Source organism: Pan paniscus, chromosome 12 (assembly GCF_029289425.2).
Source record: "Pan paniscus chromosome 12, NHGRI_mPanPan1-v2.0_pri, whole genome shotgun sequence".
Lineage (NCBI taxonomy): Eukaryota > Metazoa > Chordata > Mammalia > Primates > Hominidae > Pan > Pan paniscus.
The window spans coordinates 40,776,141-40,799,272 of record NC_073261.2 but is presented as its reverse complement, the minus strand read 5'-3'; the positions used below and the strand labels follow the sequence as shown (position 1 = coordinate 40,799,272).

At 53.0% G+C, this 23,132-nt stretch overlaps 4 protein-coding genes across 9 annotated transcripts in view; 3 read left to right on the top strand and 1 right to left on the bottom strand.

Moving 5' to 3' along the window:
- Window positions 1–1,034: 1,034 nt before the first annotated feature.
- On the top strand, window positions 1,035–10,004 carry VAMP5 (vesicle associated membrane protein 5). The gene is made up of 3 exons (XM_008969627.6): window positions 1,035–1,124; window positions 8,332–8,469; window positions 9,559–10,004. Exons 1-3 carry the CDS (start codon window positions 1,122–1,124, stop codon window positions 9,766–9,768), a joined length of 351 nt encoding a protein of 116 aa, XP_008967875.3. The 5' UTR covers window positions 1,035–1,121; the 3' UTR covers window positions 9,769–10,004.
- A 510-nt stretch (window positions 10,005–10,514) lies between these two features.
- RNF181 (ring finger protein 181) lies at window positions 10,515–14,180 on the top strand. Of its 2 annotated transcripts, XM_003816579.5 has the most exons (5): window positions 10,515–12,475; window positions 13,118–13,248; window positions 13,421–13,530; window positions 13,703–13,777; window positions 14,044–14,180. In XM_003816579.5, exons 1-5 carry the CDS (start codon window positions 12,390–12,392, stop codon window positions 14,101–14,103), a joined length of 462 nt encoding a protein of 153 aa, XP_003816627.1. In that variant the 5' UTR covers window positions 10,515–12,389; the 3' UTR covers window positions 14,104–14,180. The 2 variants fall into 2 exon arrangements, with proteins under 2 accessions (XP_003816627.1, XP_054963706.1); XM_055107731.1 differs by lacking the exon at window positions 13,421–13,530 and having other exon boundaries at window positions 13,552–13,777.
- A 968-nt stretch (window positions 14,181–15,148) lies between these two features.
- On the bottom strand, window positions 15,149–19,351 carry TMEM150A (transmembrane protein 150A). 5 transcript variants are annotated; one of them, XM_003816577.6, is made up of 8 exons: window positions 19,207–19,348; window positions 18,484–18,664; window positions 18,037–18,084; window positions 17,623–17,709; window positions 16,949–17,016; window positions 16,492–16,619; window positions 16,126–16,303; window positions 15,149–15,918 (listed from the first exon to the last, which is right to left on the bottom strand). In XM_003816577.6, exons 2-8 carry the CDS (start codon window positions 18,546–18,548, stop codon window positions 15,677–15,679), a joined length of 816 nt encoding a protein of 271 aa, XP_003816625.1. In that variant the 5' UTR covers window positions 18,549–18,664; window positions 19,207–19,348; the 3' UTR covers window positions 15,149–15,676. The 5 variants fall into 5 exon arrangements, with proteins under 5 accessions (XP_003816625.1, XP_008967866.1, XP_008967868.1 ...); XM_008969618.7 differs by lacking the exon at window positions 19,207–19,348 and adding an exon at window positions 18,896–19,140; XM_008969620.5 differs by lacking the exon at window positions 18,037–18,084 and having other exon boundaries at window positions 19,207–19,351.
- A 188-nt stretch (window positions 19,352–19,539) lies between these two features.
- The window catches only part of USP39 (ubiquitin specific peptidase 39), a 46,096-nt gene continuing 42,503 nt past the window's right edge, over window positions 19,540–23,132 (top strand). The window contains exon 1 of the mRNA XM_034953476.3: window positions 19,540–19,681. The gene's annotated coding sequence lies outside the window, so the exon portion shown is untranslated. The remainder of the gene's footprint in view (window positions 19,682–23,132) is intronic.

The following is a 23,132-nucleotide window of genomic DNA, read 5'->3' as shown; positions in this document are numbered from 1 at the left end:
GTGAGGGTCTGTGAAACCCTCTTGGTCTGGGACTTCTGTATTCACAGAGGCTCAGCCCCAGAGAGGGAAACTTTCAACTCTGTTGGTCAAGAGAGGCCTCATTTGAGGGACCAGGCCCAGTGGCTCACACCTGTGATCCCAACACTCTGGAAGCCTGAGGCAGAAGAACTGCTTGAGGCCAGGAGTTCGAGACCAGCCTGGTCAACATAGTGAGACCCTGTCTCTCTCAAAAAAAAAAACAAAACAAAAAACGAGGGACCTTATTTTAAGATGTCCGAGGCAGCTTGGAGTAGTGGAGAACAGGTAGCTGGTGGTTTCTCTGTAGCAGTGAGAGGACAGGATGGGTAGATTCGGCTCAGGAAGGCTCTGAAGTGGTAGTAGATACACCAGCCTCCCCCATCCTCTGACTGAGGAGCAAGTGCATGGCGGGTGCATGACAGCACAGAGCTGCACTTGCCCTCATGGTGAGGAAAGACATACAGAAAGGCTAGAGCTAGTACTTTGCCCATGTGGGGCTGCTTTCTTTTTGAATAGAGGTGAAAGTCACGCAACGTACAGTTTGTTATTTTAAAGTGTACAGATCAGTGACATGTATTCAGAATGTTGTGCAACCACCACTTGTCTTTAGTTTCAAAACTTTTTGGGTGCCTGTTTTTGGTTCTGGGTGAGATGCACTCACCAGGGTGATAAAGACCCTGCCTGGCTTGTTCATGGCGTCTCCAGGACCTAGTATGGTGCCTGACCGTGGCACTCATAGGGTGTTTGTTGAGTGAATGAATGATGCCTTTTCAGCTAAACTCGAGCTAGAAGACTCCAGGGCTCACTCCACTGTGCCCATTCCACAGATCCGGCCCCGAGGTGTGCCCGTTCACCAGGCAGAGGTGTCATCCGAATTCAGGCTCCTGGGGCCCGGGAGGGTCCGACTCTACGGACCCAGGTCGCTGTGGCCCATCGCTTTCGATTTGACTTGGTTTCTGTCGCCACTCGCGGAAGGCGCGCCCCCCGCCCTCGCTCGGCGGCCCGCCCCGCCCCGCCCCTGCTCTTCCTCCGGGGCCGCTGGCACTGCGGCCGCTCCGCAGGCAGAGAAGCCGGGAGCGGGCGAGGCGGCGGCGGCAGCAGCGATGGTGAGGGCCCGGGCGGGGCCGGCCAGCCCTGCGACGGGCAGAGGGCGAGTGGCGGGGGTGGGAGAGAGGAGTCCAAAGTCCGCGGGCTGGGGCCTCCCCTGGGGCCCACGAGGGCCAGACCTGAGGCGGTGACCACTGCTGGAGCAGGACGGGGCGGACCCTCCACTCCCTGCGCGCCGCATGGGAGAGAAATGCGTGAGCCCCGTCCTGGCTGCACCGCGCAGAGCGAGCGGGACTCGGGCTCCCCATTCTCCTGAAGCAAAGCGGTTAAGAGCACCGACTTTGGAGTCGGACTCCGGGCTGGGATCCCAGCTCTGTGACCCGGGACAAGTCACTTAACCTCCCTGAGCCTCCTTTTCCGCGTCTGTGAAGTGGGGTCAGTAATACCTGCCTTGTTGGGTCCTTGCGAGATTAAAGGAGCCACAGTGGCAGAGACCCGCCTGGCACTCAGAACCCACTGCTAAGAAGTGGTAGGAAATGTAACGACCTCGTCAGCCCTTTCCGCAGCTGTGAGGAGCCAAGCCTGGCTCAGGAGTTGGAAACTTGAGCAGATGGGGTGGCAGAGGCCATTCCAGCCCCATGGCAGGGTGTTGGAGGGCGAACTCCTCCCCTAGAGAAAGAGAAAGGGAGATGTTTACTCTGAAAGTTCCACTAAAGTTATCAGTGTATGGCACAGGCCTGACTCCCTGCTAACCTCTACCTAGTGACACATTCCTGAGTTGAGTCATCCCCACTCCTGCTGCAGATCCTGGCCTCTGTCCTCACTTGCCATCTCCAAGGCAAAGATGTCAGGAACAGCTGGTGCCAGTTTCTCCCTTTTCTGCTCCTGGGCAGGAAGTAGGCTTGGTGCTTTAAGATTTTGCCTTGGAGAAACTGACAGAGGTGTGATGGATGTGGCCTGGCTAGGGGTCAATGCCTGGATGGCCTTATCTCCAGGGAACTTGGAGGCAGGAAGAGGAAGTGGGGCAGGAAGGTAGCACTGAGCTCTGAGGCCAGGCCAGGAAGCTGAGGAAGGCTCTGAGAATAGGGCAGAGCCCAGAGCCCACTTAAGGGTGTGCAGGGCAAGGGGTCAGGCAGGGGTAGGGGTGGGCTTCAGCCGGCCCTTAGCTCTTCGGGAGAAGCTCCTGAAGTGAAGGCTGAAGGCAGGATAATTTATTGGGGGAGGAGGATACTGGGAAACCTGGGGATTCTCACGGGTACATTTGAGGCAGTCTGTGGAGGAGAGGCTGGGGAGGTCGCTCCTCCACCCATCCATCTCCTAGCCTCTTCCTGTTTCTTCTTTCACTCTTGCCCCTTTAGCTCTTTCCCTTCCTTCCACCCATCCCCTTTCCCTCCCTGGTCCTTCTTCCTTTCACTTTTCTTTTCTTCTCTATGACTCATTCAACCAACAAGGATTTCTTGGAAATGTCCTTCATGCCAGCATGGTGACAAGTATAGGGGACAGAGCAGGAACAAAGCAGTGATGGGAAAGATGGAAATGGAATGAATAATTACTTGAATTCATTAATCTTGTAGATGATCCTCTCTCCAAAGAATGTGTGTGTTGAGCCACGGGCCTCCCTCATATGCACACAAATTAGGTTGGTAGCATCAACCAGATTCTTTAGCCAATCAGCTAAAGTGTCTGACCTCCTCGTACCTGCATCTAATTTAGCACACGGGTTACAAATGTGGTGCCTGGAGTCTGTGTTGGTTCAACTCCCAGATCTTCTACTCACTGGCTCTGTGACCTTGGACAGGTGATTTAACACCTCTGAGCCAAAGTTTCCTATAAAACTGGGAAAAGGCCAGGCGCAGTGGCTCGCACCTGTAATCCCAGCACTTTGGGAGGCCGAGGCGGGCAGATCACGAGTTCAAGAGTTCAAGATCAGCCTGGCAAACATGGTGAAACCCTGTCTCTACTAAAAATATAAAAAAATAGCCGGGTGTGGTGGCACACGCCTGTAGTCCCAACTACTCGGGAGGTTGAGGCAGGAGAATCGCTTGAACCTGGGAGGCGGAAGTTGCAGTGAGCTGAGATCGCACCATTGCACTCCAGCCTGGGTGACAGACTAAGGCTGTCTCAAAACAAAAACAAACAAACAAACAAAATAACTGGGTTAATAATATGGCCTTCAATGGGTTGTTGGGTGAGGATTAAATGAGACAGAGCAAATGAACAGCAAGCAGCATAGTGCCTACCTCAGAGTATGTGCCCATTGGATGGTGGCTGTTATTCTTGCTCAAGATGTAAAACCTCAACAGCCTGCCGTGCCAGATGAAAATAAACTAGATGCAGCCGGGCGCGGTGGCTCACGCCTGTAATCCCAGCACTTTGAGAGAGAGGCCAAGCCAGGAGGATCACGAGGTCAGGAGTTCGAGACCACCCTGGCTAACACGGTGAAACCCTGTCTCTACTAAAAATACAAAAAATTAGCTGGGCGTGGTGGCAGGCGCCTGTAGTCCCAGCTACCCTGGAGGCTGAGGCAGGAGAATGGCGTGAACCCAGGAGGCAGAGCTTGCAGTGAGTGGAGATCACGCCACTGCACTCCAGCCTGGGCAACAGAGCGAGACACCATCTCAAAAAAAAAAAGAAAGAAAATAAACTAGATGCTAGTTACCAAGTTACCAAAAGCCCATTTAAAGTTCTGAGCCACAGGTTAGAAACAATTATGTGTACTATGTGTACAAGTTTGCCATAGGGAAGAGCTTGCTTGGCTGTGCATTTTATAAAACGAAGAGGTTTTACTGACCACCTGTATTACACAATTCTTTTTTTTTTTTTTGAGACAGAATCTCGCTCTGTCGCCCAGGCTGGAGTGCAGTGGCCCTTAGTTCACTGCAACCTCTGCCTCTCAGGTTTAAGTGATCCACCTGCCTCAGCCTCCCGAGTAGCTGGGATTACAGGTGCCCGCCACCACGCCTGGCTAATTTTTGTATTTTTAGTAGAGACAGGGTTTCACCATATTGGCCAGACTGGTCTCAGACTCCTGACCTTGTGATCCACCTGCCTCGGCCTCCCAAAGTGCTGGGATTACAGGCGTGAGCCACCACACCTGGCCATATTGTACAATTCTTGAGATCTGACTGCTAAAAAAAAAAAAGGAGCTAGGGAAATGTGGGCCACATCAATATAATAGCTCTTATTTATTGAGCATTTAGTATGTGTCAGGCGTTGTGCTAAGCTTTTGATTTACAATAAGTCACATAATCCTTAGCTAACATTATTATCAGCACTTTACAGAAGAGGAAGTGGAGGTCAGAAAGGTCATATCCTCAGTCTCAGTCACTCAGCTGGTGAGTGGCAGAAGCAGGATTTCAACAGACGGGTGCAAAGCAGAGCCCTGCTCCTAGTCTCTGAGCTGAGTGCTGACTTAGGGAGGCAATGTTATACCGGTACTTGCGCCCATTCATCTGACGACAGTTAGAACAGTTTCTTGGATACTAGACAGGAGATGGGGAGACAAGGAGAGTTAGGATAGGGAGGTTTTTTTTTGTTTTTGTTTCTTTGCTTTTTTCTTGAGACAGGGTCTCACTCCTTTGCCCAGGCTGGAGTGCAGTGCGCAATCTTGGCTCACTGCAGCCTCTGCCTCCTAGGTTCAAGCAATTCCCCTGCCTCAGCCTCCCGAGTAGCTGGGACTACGGGCAGGCACCACTTTGCCTGGCTAATTTATGTATTTCTTGGTAGAGGCATGATCTGCCCACCTTGGCCTCCCAAAGTCCAGGGATTACAGGCATGAGCCACCGTGCCTGGCCCAGATGGTGTGGTTTTGAGAACTGCGTTTTCATAGGAGGAATCAAAGAGATTGAGCCTAGAAAAACCTGAGAGGTTTGAGTGTCATAGAGGGGATATTCTGTACAGGGGGCAACAGTCTGTCAAGAACATTTCCTGTGTAACTGCCACTCTCTGGCAATTACACAACTGCTCCCCTCTCGCCCTGGCTCAAAATTCCAAGCCCTGCAGGCTTCTGGCCTTGGGTCTCAGAAATGCCTGTCTCACCCTTCTTCCTTTCTCCACGCTCTGCTTGTCACCCCTCTCCCGCCTGGTGGCCATCTCCTTGCAGTCTTGCTGATGGTACTTCTCCACCCCTCTGGCTGGCCTCTCTGCCATTTTCTTACTTCTATCTGTGCCTGTCTACCACCAATAGAGAAATTATCCTGAAGCACTTCTTCACTGTCACCCTTGGCTCAAAAACCACACTCGCTCTTAAGTTTTATCAGTCGCTTGGAGCCAGTCTTCTCTACCTGACCTTTTCTGCCTTCTGTCCTGCCCCATCCCTCCCATCCTCTGCCTGGTCCTCACTGTCAGGGTGTATCCCTATCTCTCAGTGCAAGAATGTCCCCACTCCGTGTCATCCTTCAAGGGGTCACCCGCCCCCCCCATGGCACCCTCTCTGTGGCAGCTCTGATACTTACCATCTGTATCGCACAGTGTAACTCTTTACTCTTCTCTAATTGTATTACATGTGTCTTTTCCCCAGGGCAAAGTGGTCTCTTTAAGAATAGGCACAATTAGGCCAGGCATGATGGCTCATGCCTATAATCCCAGCACTTTGGGAAGCTGAGGTGGGAGGACTGCTTGAGCCCAGGAGTTCAAGACCATCCTGGGCAACATAGCAAGACCCCATCTTTAAAAATATAGGCACCATTCATCCAGGAACTGTTTATCGCATCTCTGCTGTCTGCAGACATTATGCTGAGTGACAGTGTGGCGTAAGGCAGTGTGGCCCTTGTCCTCTTGCTTACCTCCTTCCAGGGTCCCTGGAGCTTTATTTCTCACAGTGCCAGCAGAGACCTGTGTATATAGTCAGTGTCCTTTTTCCTCTGGTTGAGTGGGGGCCAAGGAGGGCCCGAGACTTGAGTCTAAGGCCTCTGTGTTCCCTGGAGCGAATGTGTTCTTTTAGGCCTGGGTCCATCTTGGCTCCAGGCAGGCCTGGCTTCGCATTGGGGGAGACTGGTCCAGATTACAGCTGGAAGCACAGCCAGCTCTTTGGAGAATGTGACCCAAATATCACCCCTTGTTGAAAAATAAGGTAACAATAGCTGTAGCATTTAGAATAGAAAATAAAAAGATAATATCCAGCATTTTCCCAGTCTCTAGCAGTGACTCTTATTTTCGAGTCTTTATCCATTCTCAAGTTTTTGCTTTGGACTATTTAATTTTGTTTTTTGTTTTGTTTGCTGAGACGGAGTCTTGCTCTGTTGCCCAGGCTGGAGTGCAGTGGTGTGATCTTGGCTCACTGCAACCTCCGCCACCCAGGTTCAAGCGATTCTCCCATCTCAGCCTCCCAAGTAGCTGGGATTACAGGCACCACCATGCCTGGCTAATTTTTGTATTTTTAGTAGAGATAGGGTTTCACCATGTTGGCCAGGCTGGTCTCGAACTCCTGGCCTCAAGTGATCTGCCTGCCTGGGGCTCCCAAAGTGCTGGGATTACAGGTGTGAGCCACTGCGCCCAGCCTGCCTTGGAGTATTTGAATGTGGGGAAGTTCAAAGGATTGAATGATGGAGCCTTGTTGAATGCTATAGTAGTAATAATAGTGATGACGGTTGACTCAGGAAAAGGTGAGAGTGCAGTTTCCCTGCTCTCTTCGTTGTTCCTCTGTGTTTCCTGCTTACTGCTTCCTCCAGCCTGTGAGCGCACCCTCCCCTACAGTGGTTTGCCTGACCTCTCTTGAAGCAGGTTGCTTTTCTAGCTCATGGGTAAATATTGACCTATTTGGGTTTCAAATGCCTGCCCCTCGAAACTCATGCAGGGCTAGAAAAACATGCTGGGAGAACATCTCTTGAGAATAAGAATTGCTTTTGGTTAGGCTGTATCGTAATTGGCCCACTCACTGAGTCCTTGCTTGCGATGGTCAGCACTGTGCTGGCCTCCCGGTGGGATGGTGGTGGACAAAGGCAGGGTACTGCTCCCTGCCCTCCCTCTGGGAGTTTGTGGTCCAGCTGGGGAGATAGGACTCATACACTGGGAATTCTTGGAGGCTGTATACCAAGCAGCTGCAAGGATCCTGAAGGAGGATTCTTGGCTGAGTGGGAGGTGGCCCTCTGTGACCACCAGATCTCTTCTAACACTTAAGTTTTCTGGTTTTAAGTGGAATTCAGTCAAGTGCCAAAATGTCTGTTGTAGACAATGGGTGACGTGGGCTGGCAGGAAAAGAAGCTTGCCCTTCTTGTAAGGAGGGGAAGGGAACAGGGATGGGCTGTGGGGAACTAGGCTAAGAGGAAGGAGTTTCTGTGGTTTTCTAATCCACTGGTATTCATCTCCCTGAAATGTCCCTGCTCCTAGGCTTCTGGCTTATACCAGGGCCTCCTGCCTGGTGTCTCTCTCTGTTACGTGCACCCAAAGCCCAGTGCCTTTCTTGCACATGACCCAGACTTTCTCTCTCCCCTGTCATTTCAACCTTCCCCAGCTTGGATCCAAGACCTCCCTTCCCAGTCCTCTGAAATGAGCTGGTGTTTTCTGTTAGGCAAAGCTGCCCCCCAGGCTGGGAAATCCAAGAGTTAGTCTCATCTCTGTAAGTTGGACCCCAGTGAGGACCCCAGCTGAGTGGAAGGCTGGAGGCCAGAGGCCGGTACCACTGAGGTTCCCAGACGGAGAGGGAAGTTGGAGCAGTGATATAGGGAGCAGGATCAGGCCAGGAGGCAGAACTGGCCTGACCAGTCAGAGGCCCAAGGAGGAAGATCTGAGCTTCTCAGTTTGGGGATAGAGGGGTTAGGCAGAGACTATGATGTGTGCTGCTTCAAAATTACCTTTCTAGCCTGTAGGGTAGGTCTCCTCCCTGTGTGTTCCAGCCAGGTAGCTTGGTTACCCATTCTTTGCTGCCTTCTTAGGCCAGTGGGAAACCTTAGGGCAGCTGTGCATTGATTGGGTAGAGGCCATTCTGGAGCAGGTGAGAAAAGAATCAGCTTTGTGGGAGGGTGGGGTCCTGGGAAGATCCCACCTTGGGACAGCTTAGAGGAAGCTGAGGTGCTGGAAGCCGGGACTTACCTAGGTCCTAGGCCCTGCCTTGACGTGCAAGGGGAGGAGCCTGTGAGACCTAAGGTGTGCCGCACTCACCCCGAAGGCCAGACCTTCACTCCGCACACATCATACCCTTACACGAAGGATGCTGTTACTCTCATGCTGTACCCACCTACAGGGGGAGAAGGAGGCTTCTAGATCTCAGGGGCAGATGAGGGCCAGGTGGGGGCCTCATGCAGCCCTGACCTCGGGCTTGGTGTCCAGGCAGGAATAGAGTTGGAGCGGTGCCAGCAGCAGGCGAACGAGGTGACGGAAATTATGCGTAATAACTTCGGCAAGGTCCTGGAGCGTGGTGTGAAGCTGGCCGAACTGCAGCAGCGTTCAGACCAACTCCTGGATATGGTGTGAGGCCTGGGGGAGCATGGAGGGGAGGGGAGAGGATTGGGAAAGTCTCTCTTGGGCTGTATTCAGGATCTCCAGTTCCTTGGTGGGGTTGAGGCCTTCTTGAGGGCCAGTGTGGGGCCTCTGGGTTTCCTCAGGCACCCATAGCCTAGACATGCAACAGATAGACCCTGCAAGATAAGAAGGCCTTGGTTTGAAGCTGTGGACCTTCCTAAAGGTAGAAAACTGGTATTGTTTTTTGTTTCTTTTTTACTTTGAGACAGAGTCTCACTCTTTCGCCCAGGCTAGTACAGTGGCACAATCATATTTGCTGCAGCCTCTACCTCCCAGGCTTAAGTGATCCTCCTGCCTCAGCCTCCTGAGGAGCTAGGACTACAAGCATGCACCACCATGCCTAATTTTTGATTTTTTGTAGAGATGAGGTCTCACCACGTTGCCTATGCTGGTCTTGAACTCCTAGATCCAAGAGATCCTCCCACCTTGGCTTCCCAATGTGCTGGGATTACAGGCATGAGCCACTGTGTCCAGCCTGAGTACTGGCATTGTTAACTGAGGGTGAGACACTAGGGCTGAAAGTCAAGGGCCACACCGGTGTTTGAGATGAGTCAGGCTGGGAGGGTTCCACGGCGGGTGGTATAGAAAGAGAGCAGACAAGGCCGGGCGCGGTGTCTCACGCCTGTAATCCCAACACTTTGGGAGGCTGAGGTGGGCAGATCACAAGGTCAGGAGTTCGAGACTACCCTAGCCAGTATGGTGAAACCCCGTCTCAACTAAAAATACAAAAATTAGCCGGGCGCAGTGGTGTGCACCTGTAGTCCCAGCTACTAGGGAGGCTGAGACAGGAGAATTGCTTGAACCCGGGAGGCAGAGGTTGCAGTGAGCTGAGATTGTGCCACTGTACTCCAGCCTGGGTGACAGGGAGAGACTCCTTCTCAAAAAAAAAAAAAAAAAAAAAAAAGAAAGAAAGTAGACAAGATGGGGAGGATGCAGGAGGAGACTAAGCCTTACTGAGATGGGGTTGGGAGGAGCTGGCTCCCAGGCCAAGGGGGTGCCAGCTAACTCCCACTTTGTGTCTGGGGGTATCCGCAGAGCTCAACCTTCAACAAGACTACACAGAACCTGGCCCAGAAGAAGTGCTGGGAGAATATCCGTTACCGGATCTGCGTGGGGCTGGTGGTGGTTGGTGTCCTGCTCATCATCCTGATTGTGCTGCTGGTCGTCTTTCTCCCTCAGAGCAGTGACAGCAGTAGTGCCCCACGGACCCAGGATGTAGGCACTGCCTCAGGGCCTGGGAACTGACCCAGCTGGTCCTGAAGGAGAAGCCAAATGGCTGCACTGACCGATTCTGGTCTCCAGAGGACCTTGGTGTTTGCTCTCCCTTGACCCACCCCAGTGAGTGCCAAAGGGCAGCCCCAACATGTGTATCCCTACATTTCCTGTTATGCCACAGACTGGCCCTTGAGGGCAGCCTGCTGTACTGGCCATGCTGGGCCAGCCCCACCTGGAGCTCAGTAAAAACTGCTGTTTGATTAAAAGCTGGTATCTGTGTGTGAAGGTCCCCAGGTTGGTTAATCCCATCTGTCTCTACCCCTAGGGCTGCTTAAAAAGCCCATCACCCAAAGGACTCCACCCCTGGGAGATGGCTCCTTCCTCTCCCTTCCCTACTTGATCCAACCCGACACAGACAGGGAGTGTGGATGCAAGAACACAATGGCCCCCAAAGCAGACCCTTGAACCAGTCCTCCCCATCTGAGCCTGTTTCTCTGAGAATGAAATCTATTATTTTTCTGTCATCTTGGGGATGCTTAGAGGACCAATGAGACTGTAGATGCGATGACAAAGAAGAAAGCACTTCACCAATTTTTTTTTTTTTTTTTGAGACAGAGTTTTTGCTCTGTTGCCCAGGCTGGAGTGCAATGGCACGATCTCAGCTCACTGCAACCTCCACCTCCTGGGTTCAAGCAATTCTCCTGCCTCAGCCTCCCAAGTAGCTGGGATTACAGGTGCCCACCATCACACCTGGCTAATTTTTGTATTTTTAGTAGAGACAAGGTTTCACCATGTTGGCCAAGCTGGTCTTGAACTCTTCACCTCAGGTGATCCACCTGCCTCGGCCTTCCAAAGTGCTAGGATTGCAGGCGTGAGCCACCGCGCCTGGCCCAAAAAATTTTTCATAAGGCTCTCACCTTCAGATAAATGGTTTCCCCTCTGAATACTTCCCATTCCTCAATTTCTCTTTCCACATTCTATCTACCTCAAGCTTTACATCAGACTGCAGATGGGGGAAGTGACAGCAAGAGATGGGGACCTTAAAGCACTCCTTGGTATTCCCATCTCCCTCCTTCCCTTCCTTCCTTTTTCGACGGGGTCTCTCCTGTGTCTTCCCTCCCTCCCTCTTTCGACGGGGTCTATGTTGCCGAGGCTGGTCTCGAACTCCTGGGCTCAAGCAATTCTCTTGCCTTTAGTGCTGGGATTGCAGGCGTGAGCCACCATGTCCAGCCTGAATTCAGGCTTTTCAAAGCTACAGGGCCATATAGGGCCAGGCAGGCAGTGCCTTCAGGGCCATAGCAAAGATCATTGGGCAAAGGCATGGAAGAAGGAAATAAAGCCACACCAAGACTGTGGAAACAGGGCAGCCTCTGCCTGGGCTACTTAACTGCAGTTCAAACTCAGGTGTGAGTGGCAAGGGGAATTCAGGGTCAAGTGTGTAAAATAAGCAGTTCCTTGCTGGGTAAAGTGAGGGCTACTGACAGAAACCAGAATAAGCCTGAGTTGTGTGGAGCTTTACCCCTTACAGAGCGTGTTAGTTTCACTGAGCGCATTAGCGTCTTCCTCTCTTGGGAAAGATGGAGGAAAGCACTTGGCCCTGCAGCTGGTCTGCAACACCACTTACAGACTGCAAATTTGGGCAAGCCACTTCTGAGGTAAAAAGGGCATAATGACGCTTAGCTCCTGGGTCTATTGAGGGGATGATCGAGCGTGTAAAACATACATCAGACTAACAGTTCTAGATGCTAAATAGTACCTATCATCCAAATCATTGAGTGCAGTGGTTCTTAAACCTGCTTCACCTGCAGAATTTATACAAGTGCCATTGCCCAGGCCCCACCACAGATCAGTTAAATCAGAATCTTCGAAGGTATCAGACACGGGTGTTTCTAAAGCTCCTCCGCGCCCATTCTCTCCTCTGGGAATTCATGTGTAGCCAGGAATGAAAAGGTCTTAGTACAAGCCAGCAGTTTTACAGAAGCTAGGGATAGCAACGGGCTGAAGGTAACAGTCCCATGAGCTGGTTGAGGCCCCAGGTTCTCCGGCAGAGAGATCTCTCTCAGTTGGGGAGGCTTGCCCCACCCTTTATTATTATGCCTAACACATAAGAAATGCGCAGGAATTTTTTTTTCGGGGTTGGGGACCAATCAAACGCAAACTGGTGAACCAACTAGGGCGCCGCGGGGCAGAAGTGTCCGGCGGGGATCCGGAAGCGCCATGGCCCAACGCTCGCAGGAACCTGAACCCCTGGGCCAGCACCGCCTTTGCTCGCAGAGGGAGGCCTCTAGCATCTGTACTGTCGAAGCCCTCTGAGCTTCAGGGCAGACTGAAGAGCCTTACACACCAGACACTTGGACGCGATCGCGCCAGAAATCCCCGGGAATTCAGTCTTGGCTCCGATTCCAAAACAAATGATTCCTCACCAGCCAGATCTCCATCATTGGCGTTAGTCTCTGGTCACCTGACTTGTTCAAGCCAATGAGAGGGGGCCGAATTAGTACTTCCGCTTTCCGTGCTGTTTAACGAGCCACTATGCCCGTCCCTCGGATACTCTGATTGGCCAGCCTCTCTCAGCTCGTCAGTTTATTGGCCAGCGCCGCTAGGCCGCTATCGAGCAGGGTCCGAGGGCTGTGTCAGAAGGCTGGGCAGCCATGGCGTCCTATTTCGATGAACACGACTGCGAGCCGTCGGACCCTGAGCAGGAGACGCGAACCAACATGCTGCTGGAGCTCGCAAGGTGGGTGCTCGGGGCTTGGGGATAGGGTCCAACCAGCAGGTTTCTGGGCTGGGGCTGGCTGGAGAAGGCGGATTACCAGGGGCAGCGGATTCTGGGGAGGACAGATGAGTAATCTGGAGTGTTAGTACGGGCGGCGAGACTGAGGGGTGTGGGGATGAGCATCTCGATAATTTGGGCCGTCCGTTGGGCCGGCCTGGGCAAGGGGATTGCGGGAAAGATTGGAGCTGGAGAGTGGTGGGCGTGGGGGCGGAAGGACAGCAGGCTCTGGGAGGTCTCAGAGAAGGTGAGGCATGGGGGCGGGGTTGGGGCCGTGTGCTGTGAGTGGGTATATTCATCAGTAACAGCAGGCACTGCTGACTTGGAATCTGGCTCTACCAGGTTATTCAGCGTAGCCTGAGTAACTTCTCTGAGTCTGTTGCCTCATGTGTAAAATGGGAATAAACACTTTACGTGCTGGGGCGGTCTGATAGCAGTTGTAAACTATTTCCCATCGTGCTTTTTATCTAGTGAGCATCTACTAACTACTAAGGGTAGCTATTATTCCTACTAGCTGGGCAGCGTGTTTATTAATGTCCAGTGGACTATGGGGACAAAGAAAAAGCATAGTTTTCCTTTGTTCTGACTTTACATCCTCTTCCCCAGGTCACTTTTCAATAGGATGGACTTTGAAGACTTGGGGTTGGTAGTAGATTGGGACCACCACCTGCCTCCACCAGCTGCCAAGACTGTGGTTGAGAACCTCCCCAGGACAGTCATCAGAGGCTCTCAGGCTGGTGAGGACACTGATTCTTTCTGCTATTTGGGCCAGACCCACCCCTTCCCCAAGCCAGACTGTGGTCTGGTCCTTCAGTTTTCCAGGTCAGGTGGGGGCAAGTGTCCTTCAGGAGTGGGAGCTTGGGAGGCAGAGCCTGTAGCAGCTCTCCTGATCAGCACTCCTTCCTAAAGAGCTCAAGTGCCCCGTGTGTCTTTTGGAATTTGAGGAGGAGGAGACTGCCATTGAGATGCCTTGCCATCACCTTTTCCATTCCAGCTGCATTCTGCCCTGGCTAAGCAAGGTACTGCTTCTCTTCTTCCAGCTCTCACCCTGCCCTGGGCCCAGTACTCAAGCTTCTTTCTGTTCATGGACTGCTGGGGGATGGAAGAAGAGTGGCAGTTGGGAGCAGGGGAGGGTGGTTATCAGCTTATGAAGATCAGACCAAGGCTAGAACACTACTCTACTTTTCTCAGACAAATTCCTGTCCCTTGTGCCGCCATGAGCTGCCCACTGATGACGACACTTATGAGGAGCACAGACGAGATAAGGTAGGGGCTGATGCTTAAGTGGAGGGGTCGTAATGGGCTCCCTCAGTCCTGTCCCCGCTGCCATCACTTCCTACCTCAGCAGGACTGGGTAGGCCTCAGAATCCCTGGCTCTGGCTGTCTTCTTAGTGACTTTGATTTGTGGTAAGAGCCTCAGCAATGCAGACGCCAGAGGCCTGAAAACAGAGCCAGCCCCATAATAGCTGCCCATCCCCTCACCCATAGGCCTTCAGTTTTGGCCCCTGCCCAGCATGCCTTCTTTCCATCAGGCTCGAAAACAGGAGCAGCAACACCGACTGGAGAACCTCCATGGAGCCATGTACACGTGAGGAGGTTGGGGCTGAGTGCTGGCCCTCTGCGTCTTCCTTATTAACCTTGAATCCTCATTAAAGGTTTCTTTACCCACCCTGAGGCTGTATTGATCACAGACCTGGCCAGGGGCTCTGCATCCTCCATCAGGTCTCTACTTCTGTTGGGGAAGGTGATCCTAAACCGCAGAAGGCACCAGCCTGCGGTTTTCCTCCCTGCTGGCCCATCTGGACTCATGGCAGGGTAAAGAACTGGATTACTGCAACAGCCAGGGCTTGGGCCTATGTGTTCATGGTTGGAAGGCAAAATGTGTCAGGGTCTGGTACCCAGTTAATTACTTAAAGCTGATAAACTAGGCTGGGTGCAGTGGCTCACGCCTGTAATGCCAGCAGTTTGGGAGGCCAAGACAGGTGGATCACGAGGTCAGGAGTTTGAGACCTTCCTGACCAACATGGTGAAACCCCGTTTCTACTAAAAATACAAACATTAGCTGGGCATGGTGGCACGCACCTGTAATCCCAGCTACTTGGGAGGCTGAGGCAGGAGAATTGCTTGAACCTGGGAGGCAGAAGTTGCAGTGAGCTGAGATCATGCCATTGCACTCTAGCCTGGGCAACAAGAGCAAAACTCCGTCTCAAAAAAAAAAAAAAAAAAAAAAGCTGATAAACTAGCCTGCACCTTCCTCCCACTGCAATGTCTAGTTAACTTTGTAATCCCACAGGTTTTCTTTCGCTCCACTGAGAAAGCCACTTTTAATATTTTAAAGTTGCTCTCTGTACCACCCCCACCTTCCCCCCATGCCTCCTAAGGAATCAAAGTTCAAACCAGACTCTTTGAGTGGGGGATGGGTGAGATTATCAGACCAAGTTAGTTCTTTAGATTGCTTAGAGGCCCAGAAGGGTTTCAAGCCCTTTGAAGGGGTATTTGGGTGGCACCTGGCATCCTTTGTTTCTGGCAACAGAGTGCACTCAGCACTCCTGGGGGGCAAGGGCTTCCTCCCATCCTTGGCTTATGGAAAGCCATCCCAGATCAGGCCCCCCAACTCTCCAGAACAGGCTACAAACATGCAAATTAGAATTCTTTTAATATAAAAAAAAGTACTAAAATACCCACGTGGTTCTGCTGTGTTATTTGCCCTAAAGGAAGTGAGGGGCAGAGTGAAGAATCCCGTGCAGCTCAGTGGGCCCAGAAATGGGCCTTTCCGTAGGCTAAGGCGTGCCCACTCCACCTCCACCAGACTTCTATCCCCTCTGCTGTTCCCAGCCCCCAATTCCTGCAGCAGGAAACCCCAGTGGTCTGGCTTTGGCACTGGGAGTAGAAGGCACCTGAAGGGCTGGCTGGGTGAGTGAGGACAGGTGACCTTTAAAAACAAAATGACACCGTGGGGTGGGGAAGCAGGTCATGCAGCTGTGGCAGCTGGCAGGGCCCACTCCTCTATGGCACAGGTGGGCATGGGATGGCCACTTCTCCAGAAGTGAGGAAGCCCAGATCCCAACAGAATACTTTCTCAAAATTGTTTTTGGTACAAAATAAATGGAAAGAAGATATGGGGTGGGGTGCTGCGGAGGCCGGGCCAGCCACCCTCCCCAGACCTTAGATCATAGCGATGCTCTCGGGAGCACAGTTGAGGTGGGTGGAGGTGCTGCTGCTCCCGGAGGACTTGCAGGCCCGGCCAGGGGTAGGCTGCAGTGCAGCCACCAGTGTGTCTGAGGAGACTGCCCCAAACTCATAGCTGAAGGTGCCATAGAAAATGAGGATATCGATGACACACACCCACTCACACAGGGCTGCCCCATGTTGCAGCTGAGAACTCTCATGGACAAAGAAGACTCCACCTAAAACGAGGCTAAGGAAATGTTCAGTAGGACATACGGAAACCTGGCAACACCCCTTCTGCAGTCTCAGGCCTCACCTCTCCAAAGGGAGAGGTGTTAGTCCTCTCCCCCACATGGCAGTGTTAGGCCTCCACCCCCCATCCTCTTGGGAGGGAGAAAGGTTGAGCTAGAGGATGAGTTCCTGGCTGCCCCGTCCTGAAAGGATACTGAGGACCAGGGTGATAAAGGCGATGACAGCCAGCACACTTCGCAGATAGGCCACAGCCAGGTCCAGCGGGGCGGTGGCCCCTTGGTAGGAGAGAGCACAGTGCAGGCAAACAAAGAGCAGCCCCGCAGGGAAGGCCACGCCAGCTCCAACGTAGTGCAGAGACCTGGCATGATCCACCTGGGCCCAGAGAAGGGCCAGTTGGTGATGTGGCCATGGCCCCACCTCTCCACCCCTCCTTCAGTGAATCTCCTCTCTCCCTCTTCCTTCCTCTCCCTCCTTCCAGCCCCAACCTTGAGGTGCCACACTGCAGGCAGCCAGGCCTTGTTAGGTAAAGTTCAAGGTTTGCAGGGGAGAAGGGGAAGCACCTGAAAGTTGCCAACCACCAAGAGGCCCGCAGCGTTGGTGCAGCCTGTGATGAGTGCCGTGGTGTTAACCCAAGAGTGCCGACTCTGCTCCAGGAGCTGCCCGTAGCGCAGGAGGCAGATCAGGGCCACTGGGGGAGGAGAGCACAGTTGAGGCCTTCCTCCAGCCCTAGCCCTGCCCAGCGAGCCTGTCAGCTTCCCCCAGACGCTGTGGTGCTCCTGCCCCTTCTGAGGGGCAGAAGGGAACAGACAGGCGGGTGGTGAACTAGGTTTCCTCAGGCTCCAGCCAGCAGGGTGGCTGTGTGGGAGTCAGCTTTTGGCCTTCAAGGAAGGGGAGAAGCTGCCTCTATTGCCTTAGCCCTTGGTGGGGAGGGCTGCACAGAAGAAGGGCTTCCTGGGCCTTTCTGTGTGGGGATCACTGGGCTGGGCACGCAGGGTCAGGGCTAAGGGTACAACTCACCCATGAAAGCACCCATGTTGCCAATGAGGCTGAAGAGGCAGCTTTCTGGGGGATAGGAGCCACACTTGCTGTGAGGAGGGGGAAGGACAGAGTAAGAGGGGTGCAGGAGGCCCGGGGGGCCCCCATTTTGGCTCACTGGCTCTCCCCTGCTTTACCTGCACCTGCTCCTTAGCAGGCAGGCCACTGATTTATGTGAAGATCCAGGGTCCCTCATGAACAAATGGTTCCAGGCTGGGCCCCCAAAGCAGAGCTCATGTGTGTGAGAGAGAAGGGAGTGCCCAGGAGTGTTCGGGCAACCCTGACACTCTTTGCTGAGCCCTGCGGCTGGTTTGGCTATCCTTGAGCCAGAACACGGGCTGGGCAATCTGAGGGCTCCAGCTTAAATCCAGGTGTCTCCACTTATTAGCTGTGTGACCTGGATGAGTAAGACTGAGCCTGTTTCCTCACCTATAAAATGGTGAAAACAATACCTGCCTCACTCCTGGGAGGATGAAAAGACAATGCATATAAAGCATTCAGCAGAGTGCCTGCCCCATAGTAACTGGCAAGTAGTGTTGTTATTAAGTGGCTCTTAGGATACTTATTGTTCCTGAGACCCAAGGACAGCTCTTTGCTTGAGGGGCTGTCTGGGAGGCCCTTAGATCTCCCTGACCGGCCCAATGTCCAGGCCTTACCTGATGAGGGGGACATCGTCCAGGGTGCAGCAGGTCTTGGGGCCCCCTTGCTCAGCAGGGTCAGGAGGGCAGGACTCGTTGTAGGACCTGGCAGGCAGGACAGGGAGTAGACTGGGGGAAGGGACTGCCCCCAGGCCCTTGGCCTATAGCCTCAGGCCTCAAAGAGGACTCTCTCCCAGACCTCCCCTACAGGGACAGAAGATCCCACTCCCCAGTGCCCGCCTGAAGCAGTAACCAAAGGGGCAAAGGGATAGTGGGAAGTGGGTAGGTGGCATGAAGCCATGCCTGGGGACCAATTTCAGAGAAGAGCAGTGAGGCTCAGGGTTGCAGTCTGGCTCGTGGCAGCCTCAGGCCCAAGAGGGGACAGAGATGAAGGAAGCTTTAGAGCAAGGTTGTCTGCAGAGTCCTTCATACCAGTTCTCCACAGGGCATACATGGTGGTTCATCACAGCCATGGCATACCTGTGGGAACAGAACTGTCACCCTGGCAGCCTTCCCGAGCCCCACTCAACCCACCCCATGACCCTTCTCTTCAACCTTGATTTCTGGCCCCATTCAGCCTCATTATTGTTGCTGGGGACTCAAGTTGAGGTCCCTAAGGCTTGATGCCACACCAGCACCTGCAGCATGCCCCCAGCTACAGGCCCTCTGGAAATTGCCCTGGCTAGAAGTATATTTGTCAGGGCCACCCTGCTGGACAGCAGTGGTGCCAGCTTGTCCCAAGGGGCTGTGTGCCCAGGCACCAAGTCAGGCTTTTGAGACACCCAGAGTGACCCTGGGTACCACCCTGGCTATGACAGGACAAGAGACTTTGTGTGCGTCATCAAGCTCCTGTTGCCCCCCACACCCCCCTTTACTCACACAGTCCATATGCCAGTGATGGAGAACGCTGACAGGCTGACAGGCAGGAGGATCCAGGCGGTCATGAGGGAGGGGAGCCAGGGTGGTGGTGGTGTGGGGGGGAGGACAAGAGGTAGATGGGGAAGTGGGGGCGGACCAGCTACCTTGAGATGTTTCTGCCACAACCATCAGCTGTCCTGGCCTGGTGGAGAGAGATCAAAGTCCAGGAGTGGGTAACTGGCCGGGAAGGGGGAGGGGAAGGGGGTCAACACCTTATCCAGCGCTCCCGTTGGGTCTCTGAGCGTCCAAAGTTTGGGCTGAGCCCACGGCAGAACGTGAACACCCTCTGGCACTGGGGGCCTCCGCGGTCAACCCAAATGCCACCGGCGTGCTGAGAGACGCAGGCGGACCGTAACATCTGGAAGGGAGTTACCCTCCTTCTGAGGGACCAGGGCTGGGAGAAGGGTTGGACAACCGAAGAGGCCACGCCAAGGAGAGGCTGGGTGCCGGCCCAGTGGAGCGGTGGCGAGTCGGCGGCGCGCAGGCAACCACCTGACCATCGGCGCCCTGGGCGAGGGGCGGGTTCACGCGGAAAGCCCAGCCCGGCCCGGCCCCCGCTCGCCTGGGCGCGGGGACCCCGGCTGGGGCCGGACCCTGCGGCCGGCGACCCCCCAGGACCCGGGACGCGAGAGTCCCCAGGTGATTTCTGGAAGCCCGGAGGAAGGGAAGGAGCCCAGTACGCACCTCCCCGGAGCGCCCCGCCGCCGCCGCACCCTGCTCGGCCCCCTCGTGGCGCCGACTCTAGCTGCGGCCCTCGGAGCAGCCCTGAAAGGTTTAAAGGGCCGAGCGGCCCCGCCCCTGGCGGCCCCAGGCCTCGCCGCGCCGCCCGCCGGGACGTGGAGTCCGCGCAGCCCCGGCCTCGGTGCCCGCGCCCTGCCCGAGACTACAACTCCCGAGCCCCCGCGCCCGCGTCACGGGGGAAACGTGGGCGGTGTCCCAACTTCGGAGGACCTGGGCGCGGAGGGCTGTGGCGTGAAGACCGCTCTAAAACCGAGATGACTAGAGGTTCCGTTTAACCGATTCCTGCCGGGGAAGCGTCAGCAGGTGGGGATCTCGGGGCAGCCTGCATTCCAGCTCTACCTGGGATTGTCGCCGTGCACATGGCTGGAGGAGCGTCTCTCCGCCGCTGCGCACATTTTGCAGCCTGCACCGGCCAACGGTGAGTCCTCTAGGAAGCTCTCTCAACGTGGAGCCCCATGCCTGCCTCTGGCCAGGGCTGCGGTGGGTCCAGAGAAGCAGACACAAAGACTTGGCTGTTTCTTAAGAAATCCAAGCGCCTGGGATTTGGCTTATGGTTCCTGTGGCTCAGCAAACTCCGGAGGAGGGCTGCTTTCATTAGATACTTTTTGCTTTCCTGCATACAAGTACACAATGTACTAGCCAGAAATCAGTGTCCAAGACGTGTTTCCCGACTGATCAACACTTACTTGAAATAAGACGGCAGAGACCAGAGGACATCCATTCTAAATAGACACATGTAGGTGTCAGTGTCGAGTAGGTAAGGATTAACATGGCCAGTGTTGGTAAGCAAAGAGGGGAAGGTGAGAGACCCGGAGGAATCTGGGAAAAGGAAACAGGATAGTGTGGGAAAAATTACTGACCAGCTTCACCAAAAACTTACAGGCTATGAGTGCATTCCTGGATGTTTCTTTTTTTTTTACTTTTTCTTTTTTTTTTTGAGACGGAGTCTCGCTCTGTCGCCCAAGCTGGAGTGCAGTGGCGCGATCTCGGCTCACCGTAAGCTCCGCCTCCCGGGTTCACGCCATTCTCCTGCCTCAGCCTCCCGAGTAGCTGGGAACTACAGGCGCCCGCCACCTCACCCGGCTAATTTTTTTGTGTTTTTAGTAGAGAGGGGTTTCACCATGTTAGCCAGGATGGTCTCGATCTCCTGACTTCGTGATCCGCCCGCCTCGGCCTCCCAAAGTGCTGGGATTACAGGCGTGAGCCACTGCGCCTGGCCCGGATGTTTCTTAAATTATTGCAAGGGTGGAAATACTTTCACATATCAGATGTGTGCCTGGCATTCTGTCTCAAAGGCGGTCCCAGCATCTGTTGGAGCCCTTGTGAGATGACAGATCATCACCTGAATGGTGCACAGGCGCAGGTTGCCCGGCGTGAGGAGCTGAAGTTTGGCAACACTGGTGAGGCAAAGGCTATGTGAAACAGCAGGTCCTGTGCTTTAGAGAAGTAGAGCAGAATAAACTGCACAATGACTTGAAGAGGGAGAAACCTTCTTGGACCCAGTGGAAAGTAGAAATGGAAGCAGAAAACCTGTTGGAGAGCCCTTTTTCTTTTGAGACGGGGTTTCACTTGTTGCCCAGGCTGGAATGCAATGGTGCAATCTCGGCTCACTGTTACCTCTGCCTCCTGTGTTCAAGTGATTCTTGTGCCTCAGCCTCCCGAGTAGCTGGGATTACAGGTGCCTGCCACCATGCCCAGCTAATTTTTTTGTATTTTTAGTAGAGACGGGGTTTCACCATGTTGGTCAGGCTGCTCTTGAACTCCTGACCTCAGGTGATCCGCTCGCCTTGGCCTCTCGAAGTGCTGGGATTACAGATGTGAACCACCGTGCCCAGCGGGAGAGCCCTGTCCTTAAACACATTAGGACAAGTAGTTAAAACAGGGCCAAGAAGTATGGCTGTGTAGTGATCACTGTACAAGCACACCTGGCTGAATAAACCAGTGGGGGATAAAATCCAGCTCACCTGCCGCTGGCTATGCTTTGTGCCTCAGGACAAGGGTGTGCTTCCTTGCTAATTGACAGGAACCATCTTCCTGCCCAACTGCATTCCCACCGCGTAGGCACCTTATCTGCCCAATGGGGCTGTGAACCCTAATTGGAAGCTTTGCAATTCTTAACACTATATCTTCTTGAGCTGGGTTTGAGTCCCTATCCAATCAAGATGAAGGCCTGAGAGGACTACTCAAGTTCTAACATGATGTGGGGGCAAGGCATAGTAGTCCAGATCCGGGACATGAGGCAGCTTTTGGCTTAGTATGACAATCTAATAGTTCCTAAAATAGAATTATCCCAGGATGGAGCTCCGTATGACAGAAGGGCTCTTCATAGGTAGTTGGTAGGGGGAATTGTGTATCATGTAAGAAGTAGGACCAGATGTCTTTAAAAAGGCCTTCCAACTCTAATGCTACATGAGTCTGTCTAGTTGTTATGTTCCAACAGGGACAGCTCTTAAAATAGTGTGGCAAAGCAAGAGATGAGATTTCCAGTGCTGACTCGGTGGTGGAATGACTTTAGGGCAGGTATTTAACCTCCACTTCCCCAAGTACACAAGTTATTTCACAACTCTTGGCAAAAACAGTGCTGTAAAAATCGTAAGTTTATTTGTTAAAAAAAATACTGTATTTGAAAAGTACCTTCCTTCTGGGATTTTCAAATAATTTGTACACTACATTTTATTCATCTACACATTGGAAATGAGTAAACTGGTGAACATATAGCTTTTTATACATTTAACACAACCAGTGCAAATTCTCCTGCCTCTGAGAAGGCAGAGAAGCCCTTTACTCAGATGGTCTTCAATTCTAGCATTACTCCAACTCCTAGGGAAATTTCGGTTGGGTGCCTATGGCTGTATGACCATCTGATTCCTCAGGGACAGGACAGGAATTCAGCAAGGGAGCTTAAAATATTTTAAGTAATTGTCAACATTCCATGGTGACTCTCCCCAAAAATCTAGTGGTAAGAAAATAATCTGTACTTATTCCTCTTTCTGCACACAAAGCCCTCATTTAAATTTGTGAGCCTGCTTGGGATCCATTACCTAGCCATTCAGAGATCCTGTCAAATGCACAGCAGATTGGATACTCACCATCCCAAAGGGGTTCCTCCCACCTGGATGGGGCCAATCTCTAGTTGACAGTGCCCCTCAGAGTGCACCATGGAGATGGAATGTCCCTTCCAGAGAGACTTTTACACAGGGAAAAGCATTTGTTGGCTGGGCTCCAACTCTCATTTGGTACAAAAAGCTTTACATTCTTTTCCCTTCTTACATTACATTCTTCAAAGACTTCCGTGCTTGCCAGCTGGATAACAACTCAAGCTCTAGTGTTTACTCTTGCACAGCCCCAAACCCTTGGAAACTCAGCTTCGTTCTATCAGTGACATCACCCATTGTGGCCGAGGAACCACAAAACCTTAAAATACAGGCTTAAATTCAGCAAGCGAAGAACATTCCATATTGAATGGGCATGAGATATGCCTATCAGATTGTGTGTGTGTGTGCGTTTTTTAAAGACAGCCAATTACATTGTATCTAGTCAAATGAGCGGATTCTAAAGCAGCCTGCTGGGATGTTCCACTTAGTCTAACGCTGTTGCCACTGTATGCCACAGCACCGGACAGTGTTCTTTGGGACATCTCTGGGAAATGCTCTGGAACATGCTCCTTGATGGAAAACACTAATTTTTGAAAGAAGTAGATGTCTGGAGGCAGGTCTGGTGAATAAACTGAATAGTACTGCCTTGGACCCCAGCTGAAGGGTGGCAGTAGGCAGTGAGGATGGGCTATAAAGCTGTTAACTGGCTAAGGGCCATCCTTGGGCAGGCATTTCAGACACATCTGTAGAGAGGGCAGTAGCATCTCCGATAGG

Bases quoted from the DNA above. Each gene is read 5' to 3' on its own strand.
- VAMP5 (XM_008969627.6), top strand. The intron at 8,470-9,558 runs GTGTGAGGCCTG...GGGTATCCGCAG, and splicing joins CAGACCAACTCCTGGATATG to AGCTCAACCTTCAACAAGAC.
- RNF181 (XM_055107731.1), top strand. From the start codon at position 12,390: ATGGCGTCCTATTTCGATGAACACGACTGCGAGCCGTCGGACCCTGAG. The intron at 12,476-13,117 runs GTGGGTGCTCGG...CCTCTTCCCCAG, and splicing joins ATGCTGCTGGAGCTCGCAAG to GTCACTTTTCAATAGGATGG. The intron at 13,249-13,551 runs GTGAGGACACTG...CTCTTCTTCCAG, and splicing joins CATCAGAGGCTCTCAGGCTG to CTCTCACCCTGCCCTGGGCC.
- TMEM150A (XM_003816577.6), bottom strand. From the start codon at position 18,548: ATGACCGCCTGGATCCTCCTGCCTGTCAGCCTGTCAGCGTTCTCCATC. The intron at 17,710-18,036 runs GTATGAAGGACT...CCTGCCTGCCAG, and splicing joins GTATGCCCTGTGGAGAACTG to GTCCTACAACGAGTCCTGCC. The intron at 16,620-16,948 runs GTGAGTTGTACC...CTCCTCCCCCAG, and splicing joins CAACATGGGTGCTTTCATGG to TGGCCCTGATCTGCCTCCTG.